The sequence below is a fragment of the Actinia tenebrosa genome, unplaced genomic scaffold (assembly GCF_029948245.1).
Source record: "Actinia tenebrosa isolate PJP-AT-01 unplaced genomic scaffold, QUT_ActTen_1.0 PGA_scaffold3__52_contigs__length_22856419, whole genome shotgun sequence".
NCBI classification, from domain to species: domain Eukaryota; kingdom Metazoa; phylum Cnidaria; class Anthozoa; order Actiniaria; family Actiniidae; genus Actinia; species Actinia tenebrosa.
In genome coordinates, this window is record NW_028292580.1 from 7,545,436 (window position 1) to 7,570,837 (window position 25,402).

At 36.6% G+C, this 25,402-nt stretch overlaps 1 protein-coding gene across 1 annotated transcript in view; it reads left to right on the forward strand.

The window, feature by feature from the left end:
- LOC116300703 (valine--tRNA ligase) overlaps positions 1–24,017 on the forward strand; it is a 31,106-nt gene extending 7,089 nt beyond the window's left edge. Inside the window, exons 7-32 of the mRNA XM_031709619.2 lie at positions 763–844; positions 1,894–2,013; positions 2,091–2,199; positions 2,685–2,773; positions 2,862–2,952; positions 4,406–4,548; positions 6,554–6,657; positions 8,078–8,159; positions 8,248–8,324; positions 8,442–8,532; positions 8,626–8,651; positions 9,774–9,853; positions 11,127–11,197; positions 11,736–11,966; positions 13,941–14,009; positions 14,131–14,209; positions 14,631–14,758; positions 15,342–15,497; positions 16,844–16,908; positions 18,453–18,588; positions 20,413–20,524; positions 20,604–20,688; positions 21,728–21,815; positions 21,911–22,024; positions 22,768–22,803; positions 23,020–24,017. Coding sequence (XP_031565479.2) covers positions 763–844; positions 1,894–2,013; positions 2,091–2,199; positions 2,685–2,773; positions 2,862–2,952; positions 4,406–4,548; positions 6,554–6,657; positions 8,078–8,159; positions 8,248–8,324; positions 8,442–8,532; positions 8,626–8,651; positions 9,774–9,853; positions 11,127–11,197; positions 11,736–11,966; positions 13,941–14,009; positions 14,131–14,209; positions 14,631–14,758; positions 15,342–15,497; positions 16,844–16,908; positions 18,453–18,588; positions 20,413–20,524; positions 20,604–20,688; positions 21,728–21,815; positions 21,911–22,024; positions 22,768–22,803; positions 23,020–23,088 — 2,533 coding nt within the window. The 3' untranslated portion in view covers positions 23,089–24,017. The remainder of the gene's footprint in view (positions 1–762; positions 845–1,893; positions 2,014–2,090; positions 2,200–2,684; positions 2,774–2,861; positions 2,953–4,405; positions 4,549–6,553; positions 6,658–8,077; positions 8,160–8,247; positions 8,325–8,441; positions 8,533–8,625; positions 8,652–9,773; positions 9,854–11,126; positions 11,198–11,735; positions 11,967–13,940; positions 14,010–14,130; positions 14,210–14,630; positions 14,759–15,341; positions 15,498–16,843; positions 16,909–18,452; positions 18,589–20,412; positions 20,525–20,603; positions 20,689–21,727; positions 21,816–21,910; positions 22,025–22,767; positions 22,804–23,019) is intronic.
- The last annotated feature ends 1,385 nt before the right edge of the window (positions 24,018–25,402 follow it).

Sequence of the window (25,402 nt, forward strand, 5' to 3'; positions counted from 1 at the left end):
AAATAGCCTAGGTATTAACACCTATTCTAACATTATTGTTCATTGGTAAATAGTATTGTAATGGCAAATCACATTCATCATTACGGATCAACATCAAAAACATAAAAGGGATCATGACTGATTATTTTTGAGTGACAAAAGCCACCATACTTTTGTACATTAAACAGACACATTTCTCAGGGATGAAAGCTGGAAAGCTGTTTCTTGTAATCAGATAATAAGGCATCTAAAAGCTCTTTTGACAGCAAATTCCAAAGGAAAATATTTCTTTTCTTTTGATTTTGTTCTTACAATTTACGTCCTGCACAACTTGCATTTCTTTTCTGCAACCTGTCAGATACCCTTTAAGTAACACAGTTTAAAAAGGAATTACAGTGAAGTCGCTTGTGAGTTTGGTTGCCCGGACTCAAGGTGCCCAGAGGCGTAGTTCGGTCTCACATGTAATACATAGTTCAGACATCTGGAGTTGAAGTCCGAGATATGCATCAGTTCTTTAAAACTGGTTAGCCAAGGTCTCAAAACTAATGAGAACTGGCACGTACCATTTGAGAACTGGCTGCTTGGACTGGTCGATTGGACTTTATGGAAAGTGCCCTGAGACTCAGAAAACAGAAACTGTGCAAGAACAAATGAAGAATGAAAAATCGTTTGCTAAAGGTTTACTCTGTCTTAGGGTTTTCGTCTTGTGCAATTAGTATTTTTATGTTTTGAAGTGAGCTTCTAAAAGTAGGGAGAGATTGATCTTATTTGTGTTTCCAATAGAAAAGGTGATACCATTTACCATCAGCAGAGGACAATGGGAATTGCTGTTGATTGGGAAAGAGCATGCTTTACTATGGATCCAGTAAGTTAGCACCTCAAATACAGCTACAAAATTAATATTCTCTTATTCTCTACTTTCACATCTCCATAATGCCTTTCGTTTTTGGGGGATAACCAATCAAAAAACTGTCCCAAATTGAAAGGTTTCTTAATTGAATTTATACTATACCTGCTTTTATCTGTACAATACTGATTATCAGCTTATTCCAAGTTATTTTTGCGTGTAAAGATCATCAAGAGTTTTGGTCTTACAGAAAATGTATTGACTTACAAAAAATGTTTAAAATTTACCTTAAATGTCTTCAAGCTTCTATCTTTTTCTGTTTTTTACTTCTTCATTTTATTTTTGGATACCAAACAAGGTATTGTCAACATTGTCTGATCAGCCTTCAGCAAAATAAGTGGATTTTTACCCTCTGGTTACCCCCCAAAGATGCAAAGTATTATGGGGATGTGAAAGTAGAGAATAAAATTTAATGATTTAGATATATTGTGTGCTCTGATCAAACTATGTATCAAACTGCTCATGCAGTGCTTTTTGTTAATTTATGTTTTTGTTAATTGATAAAATACTCTTTACTTATGGTAGTAACATGTATTGAATTTTTTTAATGGAAAACACTGAGACTTTTCACTCATTGTATTAGAGGAAAATACACCCTGCACTTGAGTGCATATATTTTCACATTACTATACTAGCTAGTTTTGACTGTTTTTTTTAAAAAATTCTATCCCATCATTGGGCACTCTTAGTCCCAACAGGATTAATGAACACTTTGCTATCAGCTAACCCTTTCTTTTGTCTTTTGATTCTTTGTTTTTATTTCCTTGCCTACCTTGTTCTAATTGTCTTATTCTATCATATAAACACTCCTTTTTACCACCTCTTTCTCTTTTACTCCGACGAAGGACTAGCGTCCAAAACGTCATCTTTTCACGGCGTATAATTTACCTTTTTATCATTACTGTTTTGTTAGAAACACCGACGCAGCTCACACTAGTTTTTAGCTAGTTATCTCTTCCTGTCCCATTATTAATTTGTATTCTATTTTATTTCTCCTAAAATTCTAGAAACTCTCTAAAGCTGTAAAAGAGGCATTTGTGTGTCTTCACGATGAAGGTTTGATCTACCGCAACAAGCGTCTTGTTAACTGGTCCTGCACCTTGAACTCAGCTATATCTGACATTGAGGTAAAGCTGTTTATTGGAACTTTTAGCTCTCAGTAAAACTGTTTTGTTTCTTAAGTTCAAAGTTATTGTTTCTCCAGGTTGAGAAAAAAGAGCTGACAGGTCGCACCCACTTACAAGTGCCTGGTTATGAACATAAAGTAGAGTTTGGAGTTCTTGTTCATTTTGCTTATCCCATCCAGGATTTAGGTACTCAAATGTCTTATTTGTTAAGCAAATTTATATGAAAGAAAGTCTGCACATAAACTAAATCGTGTGAACACCATTAATTTCACTGGTAACATTAACTGTTATATATTATGTTTATGTGATCAATAGGTTATAAATAAGAAGAAAAGTTAAGCACTGTGTTAAAAAAGCCATAACTATGTTAGTCTATCAGTCTTCAGCTAGGCCTGTAGCAAGGTCTCAAATATCAAGGGGGAGGGGAGGGATGACAATAGGTCACTCAAGAGTGTCAGACCTTGAGTCCTACATACCTTGAGTCCTACTTAACTTGAGTCCTACTTCAGAGTGGAAAGAAAGTAAACTTAATTTTATTTTTTTCTGTTTAAATTCATTGCTAAAAGTAGTTTTCCTGCACAATACTTTTCATTCCATAACACTTTCAGGCCATGTATTGTTCGTATGTCATAAAACAACATTAGTCCTAAAATAATTTTAATGGTTTTCAGATGAGAAAGTCATTGTTGCTACTACACGTCTGGAGACAATGTTGGGTGATACAGCCATTGCAGTCCATCCTCAAGACAAACGATATCAAGTAAATATATGCTGAATTCTTTTTTCAAAAACAATGTTAGATAACATAGAAAAAAGCTTGATATTTAATGTGTTTCCCCCTGACATAGCACCTACATGGCCGTTTTGCAATGCATCCTTTCTGTAATCGAAAGCTCCCCATCGTCTGTGATGATATGGTGGACCCTGAATTTGGAACAGGTTAGTCTTGTAAACCAATATATACTGATAGCACACAAGAACAGCACCCCAGAAGCCTTGTTGACTGACTGTACCTCATTTGTCAGTCCTTTAATGGCCATACCCTTGTCTTGATCTCACAACAGTGGGTTATTGATCATGTAACAGTGAACTGTCGAATGCTAGTGAGTTAACAACATGTCCACTGTTGGATGGCTCTCTGTTGACCATTGATCATAGCCATTTCTCGATCATTTTGTGGTCATTTCTCAATCATTTCATTGTTTTTCAACCAACTGTCAGCCATTAGGTAATATCTGTTGTTTAGAAACTGTTGGCCACACAACAACAGGGAGAGTGGCTAACGGTGGGTTATTGACTGAAAAATGGCAAACAGTCAGTCAACAGTGCATCTGGGGAGCTGTTCTTGTGTGTAAACACCAATATTTCTCAAATCATATTTCAAACAATTTTGTTAGATTTTGCCTGAATCTGGCTTATAATAATCAGCCAGTTGTGCTCATTATAAAATGTATATTATGTAAATCTGGGTATCTCAAACAATATTTTTTAAACTAAATTTTGGCTTCAAAAGTGTAATGAGATATCCTGAAGGGATGCTTAATTTTTTCTTAATCTGTATTGATACAACCGTTATTTATTTTTAAAATTGTGTGATATATATAATTTATTTACTTTAGTACAGTTATTACATGATGAGCAAAAGATAAAGGGGGTAACCATGTGATTTAAAAAGTTTTGATTTTTTAAAATTATTTTTTTAAGGATAAATTGTGCATCAAAAGTGTGATAATCATGCCAACATGGCGTTACGAAACACTCCTTATAGCACTAGAAAACTAGTTCAATTATCAAAAAACGATAATTGATAAGTATTTCATGTGTTAAAAAATATATTTCAGATTCAAAGTAAACTGTTTTCATTACTGTTTTCACAGTCGTAGAAACACAAAGTTTTCTAAACATATAAGCTAACAATCAGTGCGACTTCCAAAACAAAAACAAACAAAAAAACAAGAGATTAAAGAATACAAAAAAATATATATATTATTATTATCTTCATAAAATTATTTACTATTGTTGTTCTTGGCCTTAAATATTGTCCTAAGCCAATGTTTTCTATGCATTTGGGAGTTCTTCTTTTGTAATCCTGGAGGTTACTATCCCTCGATGTAGATATGTACAGAAAGCATGCCCGATTGAATTGCCCGTCAACCTGTAATTTAGCTTTTTTTTGTTGAACCTACCAAATGCATAAAATATGACATTGTATATAATAATAGTAATATTAGAGTGATGACATCCTTATATGTATCAGAAAACAATCCATTTTACAAATTGTTTTTATGTTCAGCTTAAAACATAAGAACATCCCCTTAGATATTTTAATCATTTCTGTATATAAACCAAGGCTGGTAAAAACTCCCATTAAGGTTCTTTTTGTTTCTTTAAGGTGCTGTAAAGATTACTCCAGCCCATGATCATAATGACTATGCTGTTGGTGAAAGACATAACCTGCCATTTATTAACATGATGGATGATAATGGTTTGATTTGTGATATCACTGACTTTCTCCCAGAATACAAGAAATTTGTGGTAAGATTTAGTTATCGATATTGGTTCTTTATTAAGAAATTCTTTGGTTTACGGTCATGACGCCCCCTTGTCATGATGCCCCCATCCATGACGCTGCCTTGTCATGATGCCCCCTTGTCATGATGCCCCCTTGTCATGATGCCACCAGTATAAACTATGACGCCCCTAGTCTCTATTAACACTCATTTAATAAGAAGATTAACGATAATTATGGTGCTACGGACCCGTGTAAATCGATCACTTTTGGAGTTTCACGATCATTACAGTGTTAAAAACGATATCTACAAGCTGGCAAACACCACTTCTCTATAGTTAAGTGATGTACTTCTTGAATTTTGTCATAGATAATTGGTTCTAGAACACGATATTAATAGATGTATTAGAAGTTGAGGAACATCATTCAGATGCATTAGGCCTAGGGCAAACGTCGAACTTTCCATGCACCGAACTCATTAAAAACAATGGATATCAGGTGATAATGAGGCGGCATTCTTTGATGTAATTAAGTTCGGTGCATGGAAAGTTCGACTTTTGCCCTAGGCCTTTGGAATTCAACCATAATTCTAAGAAATGTTCATTGATTAAAACTTTTATTTCATGTGATCAAGGTTGCCATTGTTGTTACAAAGCACTCTCGGCCCGAATCAACGTTCGGAATGCCTTTATCGGCATATTTAAAGAACATCATTTTGTTGCATTTGGAGTTCTAGAGCATCATTTCACAAAGAAATAAAGATTTCTTTAAGGCATCTGTTTACAGATGATAAACTCAACCTCGGAAGTAAATTAGACAGAGAAATTGAAAGTGACACCTTGCTGTAGCGGCACATGTCAAGTCAACTCATCACATTTGTATTTAGATTACGGATAAAGTTGATTGATTTGAATCTGATTTTTCCATTTTGTAGCTCTAGAATATCATTTTATTATGAGCTCTGAAATTCATCTTGAAAGGGATTGTTTTTGAGACACGGTTTGTGTTCCACATCACCAAGCGTAGTGATCAAACTTCCAACAGATCCGTGTCCATGCCACTACACCAGCCCATTCATCGAATAAAAAGAAATAACTCAAGATCATATGTTAACACGATATAAAAGGCAAACAAAAGATATTTTAGCCATCCTTAGTGCCAATGGTCTGGTTTGTGTTGTGATTGTCAACTGTCATACTATCCCATATGTCCCATAACTTGAAGTAGTGCTAGCTGCAAGCTGGTCCAAGCTTACTAGCTTATAGATCGTCTTTAAAGCTTCGTAGAGTTCGTAGTTATTTAGTGTGATTTTTGCTTACATTCTTACATTATATTAATATGGATACTTAGATCTTATTAACCGAGCGGGAGGTCTGTATGGGATAATCTTGACCGAGGTTGGAATGTACAGACCGAGGTCAAGATTATCCCGTACAGACCAACCAAGCTCAGTTGATAAGAGTTTTATTATATGACCACTTTTCATTGAAAAGGACAAAATGTTTTCGCCATAAGATTAATATGCGATCGGACCGGTTAATACCGGAGAATCTAGACCAGTCTGCGATGCGATCTATCCAATCAGATTGCTCAATTTGCTAGTGTCCAGGCTCTAAGATTCACGGTCATATAATAAACAATAAAATTAACTTTTGACACTAAAACCCCTTTGCTTATTCTTCAAGATAATGCTGCAGTCAGATTTAAGCTGTTCTAGGGCTTCATGATGCCCTCCAGCACTCCATAGATGACTATCGTTATAATTACACTGCAAAATGTAACACACTCTTGAACTTATGTTATCTCATTTGCATATCATTGAAGATATTTCAAATCTTTATGTCTGTGAAAATGAAGACCACATACAAAAACACTGCAACCATACTACTACACTGTTCACAAACGAATGATTTTGAAAATGTAATTTTTTCCTTGATCTGCTCTTTAATCTGTATAAAATTAATCTGTCATTTTCTTTATATTTTGTTGTGAGTGAAAAGTTGCTGATTTTGCTTCTACTATAAATTGCAGGGATTGAAGCGGTTTAGTGCAAGGAAAGATATTCAACATGCACTACAAGAGAAAGGGCTGTACATCAAAACAGAAGAAAACCCCATGGTAGTCCCTACATGCAGGTACACCTGTATACAATACTGTAGATGTTAATATACCCCATGGTAGTCCCTACATGCAGGTACACCTATATACAATACTGTAGATGTTAATATACCCCATGGTAGTCCCTACATGCAGGTACACCTGTATACAATACTGTAGATGTTAATATACCCCATGGTAGTCCCTACATGCAGGTACACCTGTATACAAAACTGTAGATGTTAATATACCCCATGGTAGTCCCTACATGCAGGTACACCTGTATACAATACTGTAGATGTTAATATACCCCATGGTAGTCCCTACATGCAGGTACACATACAATACTGTAGATGTTAATATACCCCATGGTAGTCCCTACATGCAGGTACACCTATATACAATACTGTAGATGTTAATATACCCCATGGTAGTCCCTACATGCTGGTACACCTATATACAATACTGTAGATGTTAATATACCCCATGGTAGTCCCTACATACTGGTACACCTATACACAATACTGTAGATGTTAATATACCCCATGGTAGTCCCTACATGCTGGTACACCTATATACAATACTGTAGATGTTAATATACCCCATGGTAGTACCTACATGCAGGTACACCTGTATACAATACTGTAGATGTTAATATACCCCATGGTAGTCCCTACATGCAGGTACACCTATATACAATACTGTAGATGTTAATATAAATAATATAGGGTTTAACCCCTCATGGTTTTCTGTATGTGTCTGTATACAAATCTCAAGTGTAAGAGTTGAATTCTCAAGCCCTAACACATATTTTTCACTAGTATCATAACCATTATGGTAATCACATTCACATCCTAAGCAGCATTAAAACCCAGTGTGAATGATAAATCATAGTCTTAAGCGCTGTTGTAAGGTGCATTGTAAGCTAGGATGGGAATGTTTTGTTTGGTTGATGAGTGGACACTAGTCTGAGCCAATAAAATGTAATCATAAAGATTACCAATTACTGCGTATGCTCTTTACCATCATCTGCCATGCTGAAAATCTTGAAGCTGGTGGGAAGATTACTATTGCAACATACTAGGATTATGATGCTAGTGTGATCAAGGCTGTCAACTGACTACAGTATACACCAAAATCCAACTATCTGTAAACATATCGTAATGCAACAAAATATGAAAAAAAAATGCTATGACCTTTTAGGTCTAAAAATGATAGAAAAAAATGTTAAATTGAGGTAAAACTTTAGGATGGACGTCTTCAATGAAATTAAACACAAATGGCAAAGGAAATAAGTATTTTTAGTGTGGACCACCATAATAAGGCTAATCAAAATGGCTTCTCATTAGAGAACACTATTTGTAAAACGTGTCCTGCATTGGAAAAGATTAATTATTATAAAAAAAGACACAAATGTTTCCTGGAATTAATACATTTCATTGTCAATGTTGTATTCAGCCGATCTAAAGACATAGTTGAACCTTTAATCAAACCTCAGTGGTACGTTGACTGCACAGACATGGCTGAGATGGCAGTTAAGGTAATAATACTTTAGATGCAAGGTACTTCTGCTGTTTTTTTTGTTTTTTGTTTTTGCTATTGTACAATGCCTACATTTATTTCTGTAGGCTGTTCGTGAGGGGGAGTTGAAGCTTATTCCCAGTATACATGAAAAGACGTGGTTCAACTGGCTGGAAAACTGCAGGTAGTCTATGGCTTGTCTTTGATATTATCTTATATTATTTTCAAAACTTGAAGAAACCCTAACTGGTATATTGTTGTTAAATCTTAATCTTACTATTGTGAAACTTGACTTTTTAAGGGATTGGTGCATATCTCGACAGCTTTGGTGGGGTCATCGTATTCCTGCATACTTTATCAAAATTAATGATGCTACCATACCTGCAGGAGAGGTACAGTTTTCATCTGCTTAATGTAACCATTATCATATGTCATTTAGCTTCTACTAATATTATATCTGACCAATGCTTTTCCTTGTTTTACAGGATACAGATGGTAAATACTGGGTCAGGTAAATAGATTATGTATTTTGCAAGACACCTAATAGTAGAGCTGTTTTCGTATGACTGTGAAAAGCTCACGGCACGAACACAGTCGTTACACGGCAAGGCATATGCCAGACCAATCATATCGCGTGAGAATTTACTCTCTATCCAATCAAATACCCAGAACACGATACAAACATGGTGCAGACATGCTCATGCCACAGTCACGGCACTGCTAGACCAAGCACATGCACTACGTGAGAAAAAAATCAGCCAATTGAAATTCATGCTTAACGCACTGAACTTTAATGTTAAATAAAAAATCAACAGAGCTTTTCGCTGTCGTATCACAGCATGGGACAATCACAACAGAGCTAGGCTCCAAACTAAGTGAAAGCCCAAAGATCAAATTAGAATTTAAAAGTTGATTTTTGAGGAGGGAGGAAAACCGGAAAACCCGGAGTCAGAAAAACCCTCAAAGCACAGGAGAGAACCAACAAACAACTCTACTCACATATGACATTGAGATCGCCAGGACTCGAACTCGGGCCGCATTGGTGAGAGGCGGCGCATTAGCAGCGCACGCCACCGGTTCTTCCCTTAACTAGACAGGATATAGTAAACAATTATTTAAAATTCAGTTTTCACATGACACTTATCACCAATGGAACTTTCTCAAACTGTCATGGATTTTAGGCAAACATGGAAATACAAAAAAAACACGCTTTTTTCATGGAATTCGTAGAATTTCTTTTGTATTTAAACGTTAGCCTCGCATCTAAGATACTTTTGAGCAGAGTCCATTATCAAGATCAATGTCATGTTATCTGCAGAAGCTGTAGGCTGATAATTAACGATATCTTGCAAAAACTGGATTCAAATTTTTTTGAATACATTTTGTGAATTAAGAATTAAGATTTAATTCTGCTTATTTGAAAAAAAGCAAACATGAACTTGACATGATAAAATGTATAATGTGCAGAAAAACCCACAGATAATACATGTAACATGTCAAGTTCACACAATATAGTTTGACTGAGGGCTCTCAGCCAATGAGAAGCAAGATAGTGGGTAACAATATAGCTCATTGCCTTCATAGTCTATCCAGTTCAGGACAAAAGTATTCAGTTATCTGTGTTTTATCTCAGTGGAAGAACAGAGGAAGAAGCAAGGAAAAAAGCTGCAGAACGATTTGGTGTTGCAGAGGACCAAATCCAGCTTAGGCAAGGTTAGACTTCTAACATTTTATTCTGAATAAGTTTGTAACATAAATTACATGTTAAATTCATTTATGAATGTCTTATGTCAGCAAACTCTTACTTGAATCTTGTGATTAACAAACTACAGTCCTGCTAAATAGTCATGTGTTTTTTGTTACCAATATCACTTGCATTCCATTATACTTGCATATTAAAGCAGTACTGATTTTTTTCAGAGCTGCTTTGATTTTTGAATACAACCAATAAAGATTTTTAGTTAATGTGTACTCCTTATTTTTTAAACTGCTTGATACATCAGATGATATTCTCAGTATATTGTGTAGTTCCAGAAATTATCCATACCCACCCCACAGAGGAATTTGGAATTTCCGAAAAGTAGGGGGTCAGAGAAAGAACAAAAATTACAGAGTTTGTATGGAAGAAAATTAGAATTTCTGGGGGGTAGGGGGGTGGCTTAAAAAAATTCTTCCGTGAGGGGGGTATGGATAATTTTTGGAACTACACATTTTACATAAGGTGAGTTGTTCAATGTTCATTAACCAAAATTGTTGAATAGTTTGAGGGATGCGTCTTGAAGTTATCAAGGTTTATTCTTGTTGTATGCTAATGACTGTGACAGCAGAGGCTGGAGGAATATATGTTTATTTGTTGTTCCTTGTAATTTGAAACACTGGCTATTATGTGAAAACTAATTAGCAATATTATTTATGAGAGCCATTGGTGAAACAGTGCTTTCCAAATTTATTTTTTCTGTACCTGTTACGTTTGTAATATATACAGTATGAGTGGCCGTGTTGTATCAGATATACATGCCTCGAGTTTTTATATCAGGTAAAACACGGACACTCATACTGTGCATGTATATTACTTATCAAACGTCTAGGTTAGTTCCTTTGTGTTTCACTAAAATTTTCAAAATTAAAGAGAATCTGGCCAAGAAAATCCAACTTAAAATTTATGCAAATGAACACAATTTTGTATCAGATTTACAACACTCTTCGCGGTCATGATTTCTGTTGTGTTTTATTCATGAATTATTAATGAGTTTGATAATGTATATTCAATGATGACTCCCCTGCTGACAACACAGTTATTAGCATATGACGAGGATAAACCTTTATGACTTCAAGATGCATCACTCAAACTATGACATTTTTTGGTCATTGAACAGCTTAGCTTATGTAGAATCTATACCGAGAATATTATCAGACGTGTTGTCAGACTTCAATAAATCATATGTTAAATTATATAAGACTTATAATTTTGAATTGTTAATTTAAGATGAAGATGTGCTGGACACTTGGTTTTCATCTGCTTTGTTTCCATTCTCCATATTTGGGTGGCCAGACAAGGTAATAGAGAATGATTATTTCATTATATTTTTTACACAATTCATTCACTACTTTTTGTTTTGAAATCTCTTCTGAGATAACATATGATAGATAATGTCGTATCACCAGCAGAAATAGATAATAAATGAGTGAATGTATTGCCTGACACTGCTGAAGTGGTATTCCCCTACTCGTTCATCTATTTCTGCTGCTGTATGACTTTAATCTATAATATTATTATTGTCTGGTTTGGGCCAAGCCGTTAATCATCTTACCCAGAATATAAAAAAACAGTATGATAATGGTGTATGGTGTCCCCTGTTAGTGTTGCCACCTGTGGAACTCTAGAATTTGACACATTTATTTAATAAAGTTATTGACTGATTGATTGATTGACCTCTCCTTTAGTCTACCCCTGTGGCTTACACAGCTCAGGTGATTAGAGCATTGTTCCGATATGGCAAAGGCCATGGGTACAAATCCTGTTCTAAGCCTGAAATTGTTTTTTACTCTTCAGCAGTGTTAGGCTGTATTCACTTACTTATTTATCTCTTGTCAGACAAAAGATCTACAGGCATTTTATCCAGGAACACTTTTAGAGACTGGCCATGATATTCTGTTTTTCTGGGTGGCTCGTATGGTTAAGATGGGTCTAAAACTGACTGGCAAACTCCCTTTTAAAGAGGTCTACCTACATGCCATGGTCAGGGATGCACATGGAAGGAAGATGAGTAAATCTCTTGGGAATGTCATTGATCCTGTAGATGTCATCAAGGGAATTACTCTTGAGGTACTCTTATTTAACAATGGACCAGTGAAATATTTTGAATCATCCAGTGAAATATTTTGAACCATCCAGTGAAATATTTTGAACCATCCAGTGAAATGTTTTGAACCATCCAGTGAAATGTTTTGAACCATCCAGTGAAATATTTTGAACCATCCAGTGAAATATTTTGAACCATCCAGTGAAATATTTTGAACCATCCAGTGAAATATTTTGAACCATCCAGTGAAATATTTTGAACCATCCAGTGAAATCTTTTGAACCATCCAGTGAAATCTTTTGAACCATCCAGTGAAATCTTTTGAATCATCCAGTGAAATCTTTTGAACCACCCAGTGAAATCTTTTGAACCACCCAGTGAAATCTTTTGAACCACCCAGTGAAATCTTTTGAACCACCCAGTGAAATCTTTTGAACCACCCAGTGAAATCTTTTGAACCACCCAGTGAAATCTTTTAATCCATCCAGTGAAATCTTTTAATCCATCCAGTGAAATGTTTTGAACCATCCAGTGAAATGTTTTGAACCATCCAGTGAAATGTTTTGAACCATCCAGTGAAATATTTTGAACCATCCAGTGCAATATTTTGAACCATCCAGTGAAATATTTTGAACCACCCAGTGAAATATTTTGAACCATCCAGTGAAATATTTTGAACCATCCAGTGAAATATTTTGAACCACCCAGTGAAATATTTTAATCCATCCAGTGAAATATTTTAATCCATCCAGTGAAATATTTTGAACCATCCAGTGAAATATTTTGAACCATCCAGTGAAATATTTTGAACCATCCAGTGAAATATTTTAAACCGTCCAGTGAAATGTTTTAATCCATCCAGTGAAATATTTTGAACCATCCAGTGAAATGTTTTGAACCATCCAGTGAAACATTTTGAACCATCCAGTGAAATATTTTGAACCATCCAGTGAAATATTTTAAACCATCCAGTGAAATATTTTAAACCATCCAGTGAAATATTTTGAACCATCCAGTGAAATATTTTAAACCATCCATTGAAATATTTTGAACCATGCAGTGAAATATTTTAAATCATCCATTCTACATGTGTTATCCGTAATCTTACATTTAATTTTTCATTTCATTCTCTTCAAGCTCACTAGTTTATAATTCCACTTATCTTTAAGTTGCTGGACAACCTTAATGAATACCTTAATGAAGATAAAGACAGTCCCTTTCTTTCCTTTCAGTTCATACTTCATAAGGCTGCATTCATAATGTATGGCAGGGCATGGGGGGGGGGGGGGGGGGGGGGGGGGGGGGGCGGTGAAAATTTGAAATGTCCAGAATGATTCTTAACACCCCCCTCCCCTTAAAGTCATGCAAAAAAAAATATGATGCCCCCTAAGCAAGGCTTATAGCTTCTTCCAACAATTGTGCATTCCCCCCATTTTTGTGATAAAAATTTTCCCATCCCCCTTTTTCCTACCAAAATTTTCCCGATTCCCCCTCAATTTCAACTGCCCCTCTCTGCCATACATTATCAACACAGCCAGAGTCAAAGTCATACAGTATTTTATCATATGACCCATATCTGCCTCTGCGAGCGCTCTTAGAAAAGCCTTTGGGAAAATGGCGTGAGCAGGGCTGTACGGCTTAGAGCGAGCAGGGCTGTACGAATCCTTACGTCCCTGCTCGAATCCGTGCACTTTCTCTTTTTTAGCTTATATTTACTATTTCTTTCTTTCTTTCTTTTACTTTATTATTTTTCTTTTCGTGAGGGTCATATGATAAAATGCTTATTGACTGAGTTGGGTCAGGCCGTACGGGAAAATATTTGGCTCTCGGTCATTTGTATGGACCTTGCTGCGCTTGGTCCGCACGGCATCACCTCGAGCCAAATATTTTCCCGTACGGCCCTCCCACTCAGTCAATAAGTACATAATATCTCAAGTAGTTCTGTTATACTGTAGAATGAAATTTAACTTTGCTCTTTTCTTATTTGATTTGAAAAGAATCTACATAAGTTGCTGGAAAACAGTAACTTAGATCCAAGGGAAATTGAACGTGCGAAGAAAGGCCAGGTTAGTAGAACTAGTTGAAAGTCCTTATTTCAAGCTTTCCACGCATTCTCTATTTCCATTTTAGTAGCAATGCTGTAATGTCCCATTACCATTCAAAATCTATGATGAATTCTTACTTTAGAAAGAGGATTACCCTGATGGTATACCAGAGTGTGGTACAGATGCTCTCAGGTTTGCTCTATGTGCCTATACTTCTCAAGGTTTGTTATATTGTTTAATGATATTGTGAATAATGTTGACTACACTCTATTTGTCTAATAACAAGAAAGTATTGAATTCTATTGAAATAACTCCATGCTTTACTTTAATTCTATTAAGCCCAAAGATCTGCTTAGGGAATTAACATACATCACTTGTGGTTAGAATCTTTTTATGGCATCTTTTATTCAATACTGAGTATAAAACTGGAAGATATTTTGGTTACAAAATACAAAGAAATGCATGGAGCAATGTTTAGTGTTGAGTGTATGACGTCACAGACACCTACAAAAATTAGCAAAAATATATTATTCCCATCCTAAAATCAGGAAAAAATTTGTCATTCCAGATGCTTTTAAGCATTTGTATTCAAAATTATATAATAAAAAACTAGATGTTTTAATTGATTGATTTTATTTCCAGGAAGAGATATCAATTTGGATGTGCTACGTGTGCAGGGTTACAGACATTTTTGTAACAAGCTTTGGAATGCTACCAAATTTGCCTTGTCTAGTCTTGGGAATGAGTTTCAACCAAGTGAAAAGTTAGAGGTACAAACCACTTATTTTTACATACAGATAATCTCAAGGAGATTTTCATACATATTGTGCTCCATGTGTTGTGTAAGCCTGCACGAAGTTCAAAAATCCTCAGGAGAATACAAAGTATGGAACCCTGGTCCATGTACCACCTTCGTGGACCAGTCCATGGTCCTGTCCACCTTTCATGGACCATATCTTCGTGGACCACCTTAAAAATAACATCGAAAACAGTGATACATCAATTTCCTTTTGATAGAAAAAAGTATCCTGTTGAAATGTTTGTCAGCATATTTATCACAAATACAAATGTTGTATCAGTCACGCCCAGTCAAAAGATGTAAAATAACGATTTGCTGTGCTCGTACAATTGTCATGTCAAATTCAGACCAATAACTATATTTAATTATTGGGCTACCTGTGAGGGTTCTGGCCCCTTGTTTGGCCGAGAGAGAGAGAGAGAGAGAGAATGAGTTTAAATCAGAGTCTAAATGGTAGCACTCAACAAGTCATATTAATAGTCATGAGGAGATACTGAATTCTTGCTTTCTCAAGATTTCACAACCAATTTCATTTTTGAAATTTTCATTTCAAGTTACAAGGGAATGAGAGCTTAATGGATCGATGGATTCTCAGTCGCTTGTCATCTGCAGAAAAGTCTTGTAATGAAGGGTTTTCCAACTACGACTTTCCAACGGTTACTTCTGCCATCTACAACTTCTGGCTTTACGAGTTATGTGATATTTACTTGGTAAGTGCTTTCTTGTGCTTAGCAAACTGAATACACCACTTTGCTAATACTCAGGTCATGCTAAATGATGAGATTGGCAAACAAAACACAAGAGAAGAAGAAAGTGAGGCATAGGCATTACCAGCATACACCACACCACCCATGCTAGCCCATTATAAAAGTCATGCATAATTAGGGTTTAGGCAGTTTTTCAATCCAGTTTTCGTTCTTTTGTGCCTTGATCAATTTCAGACATCATTATTTTACAAAATGTTGAAGGCTTAAAAATAAAATCAACTTTTAAACATTTCTCTCATATTTATTTTTGCCCATAAGCTTAAAATGAGAGAGTTAAGCATCAATCATTCTCTTGGTCATGGGTCGTTTGAAGACGGAAAACTTAGGTTTAATAATCAATTTTAAATTTTATTGTTGCTATATACTTAAGTCGGTTGTATAAGATGTAAAAGAAATACTCAATAAGTTGCGAAGAAGTCAACATTTTATTAACAAAAACACTGTAGTTTTCTTCTTCCCTTGTGTTTTGTTTGCCCCGTGAATGGCCATCCCATCATCTACATGTAGCATGACCTGAGTATTAGCAAAGTGGTGTATTAAAGTGATGTTATTTAACTAATTATGCATGACTTTTATTGGAGTAGCATGGGTGATGTGGTGTACACTGCTAATGCCTTGCCTCTCACATCGGTGGTTCCAAAGGTTGGGGTCACTTTTTTGAGCCCTGAGGACAACACATATGAATTGAGTTTTTTCGATGTATTGTTCTCTTCCATGCTATGATGGTTTTTCTCTGTTCCCTGGTTTGCTCCCAACTTAAAAAACTAGGCAGTCTATACTTAAAGCATGCTTTATTTTGGTAAGGGCTATGACTGCATGTGGCCACTGTTATATTGTAGAATATTGCCAGTGAAAAGTAGTTTGTAAGTTGGGTTTGTGACTTCGTGTTTATTTTTCTCTCTATGGAGAAATGTGTGAATTTTATGAGTATAAGCTATATTCTGAAACAACAATTGGATTATCATGTATTTATTGAAAATAGATTGAGAAAACAAGCTCCGATCTCGCTGGGAATCGAACCCACGACCTTCGGAATTGTACTACCGCAGCATCGGTAGTACAATTCTGAAGGTCATGGGTTCGATTCCCAGCGAGGTCAGAAATTAATTTTTCCGAATTTAATTCCAAGGGTCTTTCACCTGGAATAACCTCATTCCCAAGCACTATAATGTAGTGGTAGTGTGGGCAAGTGAAAAAGTGTCCCCAATTATTAGTGCGAAAGTACTAGAATAACTAGACACCTAAATAGAAAGAATTCATTATTGTGTTTTTATTTATTTAATTGCCAGGAATCTCTGAAGCCAGTGTTTCAAGAAGGCAATGCAAAGACAGTCCATACTGCTTGCAACACTCTGTATCCTTGCTATGCGGCTAATTCTTTCTTTTACTACACTGCCTATTCATGCTTGAGAAGACAGACATACTTTCGCTCCCCCGTCCCCCTGCAAAAGTAACGTCTAAGTAATAAGAGGGAAAGTCCCATACTGATGACAAGCGCTACCCAGATCCAGGTAGCATTCGTGATTGGTTGAAATAATGAATAAATTAGCACTTGAATACTGCTTGTTGCAGTATTGATATCACTATTCAGATGACAATATTCTCTGTGTTTTGTGTTTGAGAACGTTCATTGGCATTGTTTGTAGGCATCCTTTCTACGCATGACTTTAGTGAGCGTGGTGATGACATCATTCCGATGTTTTGATGATCAAAATATAATAAAAACTTCATTAATCTCTTATAGCTCTAAAACCAAGTCAGGCACCCCCTCATTTATTTGATTTTTCAAAAGTACTTAATAAAATACTTGTAACCAAATAACCTTTTATATTTTTAACATTTTCAACATTTTTAGCACAAATTTTAAAAACAAACTTATCATTGATTATGTTCTAGAGTTCTGTGATAACAGGAAGGATTAGTTTTTTTTCAGTAAAATATGACTTATTTTTGACAGCTTTTAATGTTTACATTGTACATGAGTTTTTACCATAAAGAGGGTAAATTTAAGTGCATTCTGAGGGCTAAAGGAAGTCGGGGACCCCGTTTTTTATTTGCTTATTTTACTTCTAGTATGATGTACTGTCATCCTTCAAAGTTTTAAAAAATCTGACTATGGGATCTTTTTGCCCATGAATGTCCTCAAAATGAAATTGCTTTATAACAGTAGTATCATATACTGATTGGATTTGGGAGATAGAGAACTGATTACCTGAAGTCAGTTTAAACTCAATCTCCATTACATGATGCTTTTACTATGCCAAATGTTTCTTTTCTGGTTTAGGTAAGAAAAGGTCTTTCAGAAGACTTTGAAAGTATCAAAAATGAACTTGGCCAAGATTCTTGATTTTTGTTTGCATCTTTGAACTTTCTGTAGCCTTTCTCAGGCTAAGCAACTCAGTCTGTACAGAAGATGTAATGGTTTATGGATAAGTTCTTGGATTTTCTCTCGCCTTTGTCATCAAGCAGGGCCAGCCGTAGCCACAAATTTCTGATTGGTCCAGTTTTCGAGGGTTTTCAGTTTTTCTTATATTTTTTTCCCGAAAGTTGGTCAGGTTGAAACTGGACCAACCGTACTGGTGGCTACAGCCCTGTCAAGTCAGTGAGAGCTTTTACTCATGAGATCTTTAATCGTATGTAAATTCAAATTTTTTTAAATACAAAGGTTTATAACAACTTCTTGCAATGAATCTACAGATAAGTTATGCTCTACGACCACCTTCTTTGAAATCCACATGTGTGCAAATAATCTATTCATTGTGGTTAGGGTTACCTTGGCTTACCTTAAAATTTTCTGTCTCATTGTTCAGACGTTACTTTTGCAGGGGAACAGGTGTAAGCACATCTGTTTTCTCAGGCTACATGAAACCAGCTATATTGACCTTGACTTTTGTTAAGTTTCACATGCTTGGAGAATGGTCTTATTCTTTTGAGTCCTTTCATGCCATTTATCACTGAGGAACTATTCCAAAGACTCCCAAAGAGACACAAGGATGCACCACCAAGCATTGGTGTCACACCTTACCCTAAAGATGTAAGTCACTGTTTGTAAGAAGTATGTATCTGAGTTGACTAATGTAGTTATTTCCATCCTTTTAAGATAAAACCAATATCAGTAGGGTTTTATTGGGTGGTTAGTAGGGTGTGGGTGGGTGGTCAATAGGGTGTTGGTAGGTGGTCAGTTAGGTGGTCAGTAGGGTGTTTGTAGGTGGTCAGTAGGGTGTTGGTAGATTGTCAGTAAGGTGGTGGTAGGTTGTCAGTAGGGTGTTGGTAGGTGGTCAGTAGGGTGTTGGTAGGTGGTCAGTAGGGTGTTGGTGGGTGATCAGTAGGGTGTTGGTGGGTGGTCAGTAGGGTGTTGGTAGGTGGTCAGTAGGGTGTTGGTGGGTGGTCAGTAGGGTGTTGGTGGGTGGCCAGTAGGGTGTTGGTAGGTTGTAAGTAGGGTGATGGTAGGTGGTCAGTAGGGTGTTGGTGGGTGGTCAGTAGGGTGTTGGTAGGTTGTCAGTAGGGTGTTGGTGGGTTGTCTGTAGGGTATTGGTGGGTTGTCAGTAGGGTGTTGGTTGGTGGTCAGTAGGGTGTTGGTAGGTGGTCAGTAGGGTGTTGGTGGGTGGTCAGTAGGGTGTTGGTAGGTTGTCAGTAGGGTGTTGGTAGGTGGTCAGTAGGGTGTTGGTAGGATATCAGTAGGGTGTTGGTAGGGTATCAGTATGGGTCGATAGGGTATCAGAAGGATGTTGGTTGCCAGTCAGTAAGGTGTTGTTAGGTGGTCAGTAGGGTGTTGGTAGGTGGTCAGTAGGGTGTTGGTAGGTGGTCAGTAGGGTATAAATTGGTGATAGGAGGGTGTTGGTAGGGTGTTGGTAGGTGGTCAGTAGGGTGTTGGTAGGTTGTCAGTAGGGTGTTGGTAGGTGGTCAGTAGGGTGTTGATTGCCAGTCAGTAGGGTGTTGGTAGGTGGTCAGTAGGGTGTTGGTTGCCAGTCAGTAGGGTGTTGGTAGGGGGTCAGTAGGGTGTTGGTTGCTGGTCAGTAGGGTGTTGGTTGCCGGTCAGTAGGGTGTTGGTTGCCAGTCAGTAGGGTGTTAGTAGGTGGTCAGTAGGGTATAGATTGGTGATAGTAGGGTGTTAGTAGGTGGTCAGTAGGGTGTTGGTTGCCAGTCAGTAGGGTGTTGGTAGTGTATCAGTAGGGTGTTGGTAGGTGGTCAGTAGGGTGTTGGTAGGTGGTCAGTAGGGTGTTGGTAGGTTGTCAGTAGGGTATAGATTGGTGATAGTAGGGTGTTTGTAGGTGGTCAGTAGGGTGTTGGTAGGTGGTCAGTAGGGTGTTGGTAGGTTGTCAGCAGGGTGTTGGTAGGATGTGGGTAGGTTATGATTAACATAAATTCCTGGTTAATAGCCCTGACCCCTAACCAGTAATAAGCTCCCTTGATATAAGCCCACCCATGGGAGGGACATCACTAAAAGTTTGAACTTTCGTGGAGGGTTTTAAACCTTTTTATTTCAACGAAAGCTATTTCCTTGCCGGTAATAGAAAGTTCATTTTGTTTTTCTTACTAAGTGAAGGGGGGAGGGGGCTACAACTTTTTTTAGAAAGTTTAATGCAAATCCTCCATCTCTCCAAAGTAAGTACCTTCCCTATTAGAAAGTCCATCCTGGTTGTTACCTGCCTGGTCATAAGCTCCTCTATTTATAGAGTACTGCCCTGCAGAACTTTAAGCCCATGGTTTCTAAACAGCATACAATATGCTGTTAATGATGTTAGCTTTGCATTCTTTAATATTACCATGCTGGCTATTGTTTATATTTATATATATATAATACAATAATATTCCATGGCTGGATGTGTATTGATGATCTTTGTCGTCATTCTCCTAGTTGCCATGGAAGGATGAAGAATTGGAGACTAATGTGGACCTTGCAATGAGTATTGTAAAAACCATTCGCTCAATCAGACAAGAATATCATGCTAACAAAGCTAAACCTGAAGGTAACGTCTACAATTAAATTTGAAGTTTCTTCAATCTTGTAAAACAGTTATTTATTTATCCTCTTCATAATTGTTTCAGTGTATTCCATCTTCTCTGATGATTCTCTTGCAAATGTCATCAAGGAGTATGCTAACACAATTGTAGCTCTAAGTGGTTCAAGCAGGTAACTATATCGCTCACGGAACATAACAATAGAGATGATGATGTTCTTGGGCGTAGAGCAAGGCTTTGCGAGGGCTAAAATGAGTTGCTGCAAGAGCCCAAAGCACATTTACACCAAAGAACAACTCGACAATTACTTTTCAAAAGGAATAAATACAATATCTTTCATAAAAATACCCGCTTTACGTTGGCGTTTATTCAGATGTCAAATCAATCTGCTCAAATTTACAAATAGACCTCTTTGACTTGGGGTAATGTTGACCCATTTCAGACCACGTGTCATTCCCTTGAGAATAAGATTATTTGTTTAAGTTGTATCCATATTCATGTGTCTTCTCAGACGTAGTAACCCGCAAAATGCACCACAATTCCCTGTAAAATTAGTATATGTAATAGGACTCCATGCTGTCCAATTAAGAAATGATTGGACGAGGAAAATTCCGAGGACTGACAAAATTGGATAAAGCCGTAGGCCGAGTCCAATTTGGCAGTCAGAGGAATTTTTCGAGTCTAATTATTTCTTGATTGGGGAGCATGAAATCCCATTACCTATTAATTATATAGCTGCCTAATTAATCCCATATCAACAAGACCTGTCCAATTAAGAAAATAATATTGGACAGTTACCTATATGGGATTAATGAGAAGCTGTATAATTATTATAGTAATTGTTTTAATATGCTTTTTGTAATCTAGAATGAACCTTTAATTTTACTTCCGAGAGAAAAAACACTGTTCAATCTCCGTTGTGACCTCAAAATTATACGTTCACATGTTATTGAGGACGGGCTGAGAGCTTTAAAAAATATTTGGTTGACGAAAGATACAGGCTCGCTCAAAATTGTTCAAAAGTATTTTATAAAAACAATATATAACGGATTGTTATGTCTCTGCATTGTGTTAGTAACACTCTGGGAGGCTTGCTTGCTTCTCTCGTGCCCAACACGACTCCTTGCATGTCTATATTATGGTACAGACATGCACACACCTTTTATAGATGATGATGATTTTTTTTATTATTATACATTGTCTATATTTAGATTACATGTGTTATGTCATGAACGACCTCCAGCTGGATGTGCTGTTGGAACTGTGCAGGATAAATGTGAAGTGCATCTGCTGCTAAAGGCAAGCCTTGTTTTGGTTATTTCTAGGTGTACACATTTGCTATTTATGATAGAAGTCTGTTAATAAGTTCATTAATCGTAAAATGTGTTCTTTAGGGATTGGTTGATATTCCCAAGGAGATCAGCAAATTAGAAAACAAGAAAGTTGTTCTCGATCAGCAGATCCAAAAGCTATTAGAGGCTACACATATACCAGAGTACGAAACCAAGGTACAGCCATCAAAAAGACAACAGCTAATAACGAAGCTAAAACAGGGTTCCCAGGGATCTGGGAAAAGTCGGGGAAAAACACAGTCAGGGAATTGTGTTTAAAGTTAACAATGAGTATAGTATCCGTGTGATACTCATACTGTTTGCAATTTTCTAATAGACTGATAAATCTTTTTTAAATAATGAAAAAAATATTGAAGTATTTAGTATCATTTATGCTGGACAGTTTAATTACGTTGGGTATTCGATTTGTTAAACAGACCATAGAAGAGGGACCTCGATTTGTTTTTTATCACAATTCACTAACACGTATTTTTTCGACGTTTTTTAGCCATCAAAACAACCGACGGAAAGTACGCGCACTCGTTGACGCCAGCTTATTGCCTCTCATTGATCATAACAAATAGCCAATCAGCGCGCGAGAAAAATAGTATTTTCCTGAGTATTTCTTCTCATTGGTCCGTTTCCCGACATGAAACCAATCCCGAGGACTAAAGGGAGTTTTTCAAACACTGTTTCTGCTAGTGGCTGTAGGCTTCCATTATCTTAACAGGACTGATTGAAGACGAGAATCTGAAATCAGTAGTATCAGTTCCTACTTACTGACATGATTTTGGAAAAAAATATACTGAAACTAAGTTAATATCACCCAAACTCGAGCAAAACTCAACGAGAACACTGCCTTTGCATGCTTATAAGCACCTTTTGTTATCGCTTATATTACATATTTTCTTTTTTTTTAGGTTCCAGAGAATATACGTCAGCAAAATACTGAAAAGGTAATAATACTTGAATAAAAGCGGAATAGAGGAAACCCCTTCTCTCGGATAATGGGATGAGAAAACTTTTCCCAAAAAAAAAGAGACGAACTTTTCCTACCTGAATGCAGAGATGCCCTTGTAGGTCTTCGTAGGCCGATGAAAAATACTCTTCTACTTGATTGACAGAACACTGAATGGATATAAACCGTTATATATATATTTTTTCTTTTCCAGATCAAGCAAGTTGAAACTGAACTTCAAAAGTTAAATAGAGCTTTAGATTCTCTAAAGATGGCTGAATGAAAAATTTAAGGAATGAGCTGCAATTTAGTACTAAGTTTCTTTTTATTTCAAAAATATTTAATGTAATTTTTGCAAAGATAATGGGAGAATTTTAAGGCATAATGGCAATAGACCGTTCTCTCAAGATTGCGTCCGCATCCAACTTGACGGGCCACAAAACTGGAAAACGCAAATTCAGTAAAATTCCTATCGAAAAACATTTAATAGTAATGTTTGATAATGCTCGTGATAAAGCTCGTGTTCTGGTATCGTGGTCCGTCAAGTTCCTTAAATTTGGATGCACGCGCAACCTTTAGAAACTTTCTATTGAAGAAGGATATGTGTCGTGTAGATACAGTCAATTCAAAAAACGTTGTCGTCGACTGGCTCAAGCCTACGCGACTGGACCGAAAGAAATATGGGTAAAAATCACTGAAGCGGTTTAAATATTCGTTCTGAATAAATTGTTCCCGCTAGTAATAAGATAATAATGGCAAGAAACAATCCATCAAATGCATGTCTTTGGGTTTAGGGAAAGAAAAACAAGGTCGTTATGATTCAGTTCACAATTCCGAAAATATGAAGGCATTTAAAAAACGTCTCCTTCAACACTTCCCGCTCGCCTACGAACGTTCGTGCTGTAAACCAGGCATAACTAGTCAGATAAAATTATGCAGTCAACTCGGCTTCAATGATTACTACCCATAGTTCCTTTCGGTCTAGTCGCGTAGGCTTGAGTTGCTCGACGACAACATTTTTTGAATTGACTATATGCTTTACTGGACACACCACGTTCAGCTGGAAGAAAAAGATGCAATATCTAAAGATGTCTACCACAAGTAAAATGAATATCAAACCGCCCTTTGGCGAATACTAGTTTCACTTCTTAGAGATTGGTTTCCCTGTGCCGGCTTTGAAAATCAATACATTAAATTTAACTTTAATTCAAAGCTTGTTTGTGTCTATATTCACCTATTTCAATAAACGTTATCGGCGATAGCATAGCATAGCATAACTAAATGATTTGTGTTTCTGCTTCTTATTCTCGTCAAGAGAAGGACCTTAGTGTTGAGACTGATTCAATCTTTTTTCTATTCGAACCCCATTTGAATATTTATATCCTTCCGGATGTGTGTTAGTTTGCCGCGGAGAAGCTAGAGAAATATGGACCCGCCCTTCTTGTTTACTCATTTGGCAGTGGTGGATCCAGGATTTTCCAAAGGGGGGTTCCGTTTCTTAAACTGTGTATAATTCTCTTTTGTTTAGTCGATGTCTGACAAAAAAATTGGCTCTAATCACCTAATTTACTGTCTAGTAACGGAACTTAAAGGTAAATTAAACATTATAACAGCAAATATTTATCATTTCGTGTTCAACATTATCTTTGTGGATACTTTTAAGCAAAATTTATATGAGAGATATTCCTATTACCTAAAAGATCAAACCTTCAAGGGGGGTTCCGTGGACCCCTTCGAACCCCCCCTGGATCCGCCACTGTTTGGTTTACTCCCTTAAGGTGACTGCCTACTTTTGGAAATTGATTTAAGCTTTTCTTAAAACTTCGATTTTCCGAATTGAAATTTAATGCTGATTCCAAATCTGAAAAGAAAAATAGGGTGTCCCGAGCTCGTTTTCGAGATAATCAGCATTAAATGGAAGCCTACGCACGAGCTTTTGGAGTAAAAATTGCGCCACCGGAAGTGATTAGAAAAAAAATTAAGATTCATAAGATGATAGTTATTTGCAGACTCTATGATTGCACGAATGAAGGCTAGTCAATCATTCTACAATAATACATGGATATTTTCGACAAAAAGACAGAGAGATACATTGATTTGTCATATTTTGTAGTTTCGGCGCTCTTAAAAAATCTCATAAAGTCGAACAAAAATCCCTACAAAAATCTATTTTTTCACGTGTTCCTGATTTAAACTTTTCCTAAAATGTTGATATAACCTAGATTTTTAGGAGTTTTTTCGAATGAGCTATCAAAAAATATAGTCCCGTGCAAAATTTGAGGGTTTTGCCCTGTTGAAGCTCAAAACGCGTATGGTTCTTCAATAAAATCTTGTAGATTTTTCAGCGGTTTTTGAGCGCGCGCACATCGTGGGTTCAAATCGAACGTTCAAAAGTAGGCAGTCACCTTAATGCTTATGAGTAAACATTGTAATCAAGACTGAAAAAAGAATGTAATTCATTACAATGTAGGTTAACCAAAGTCAACTATGTTTTAGTTTACCTTTCTCGGTATTCATATTACAAATTATTGACATTACATTTCGGGAGATCAGTGATTAAAAGCAGAGGGAGGTTTTGTTGAAGTCCCGACGCCGTA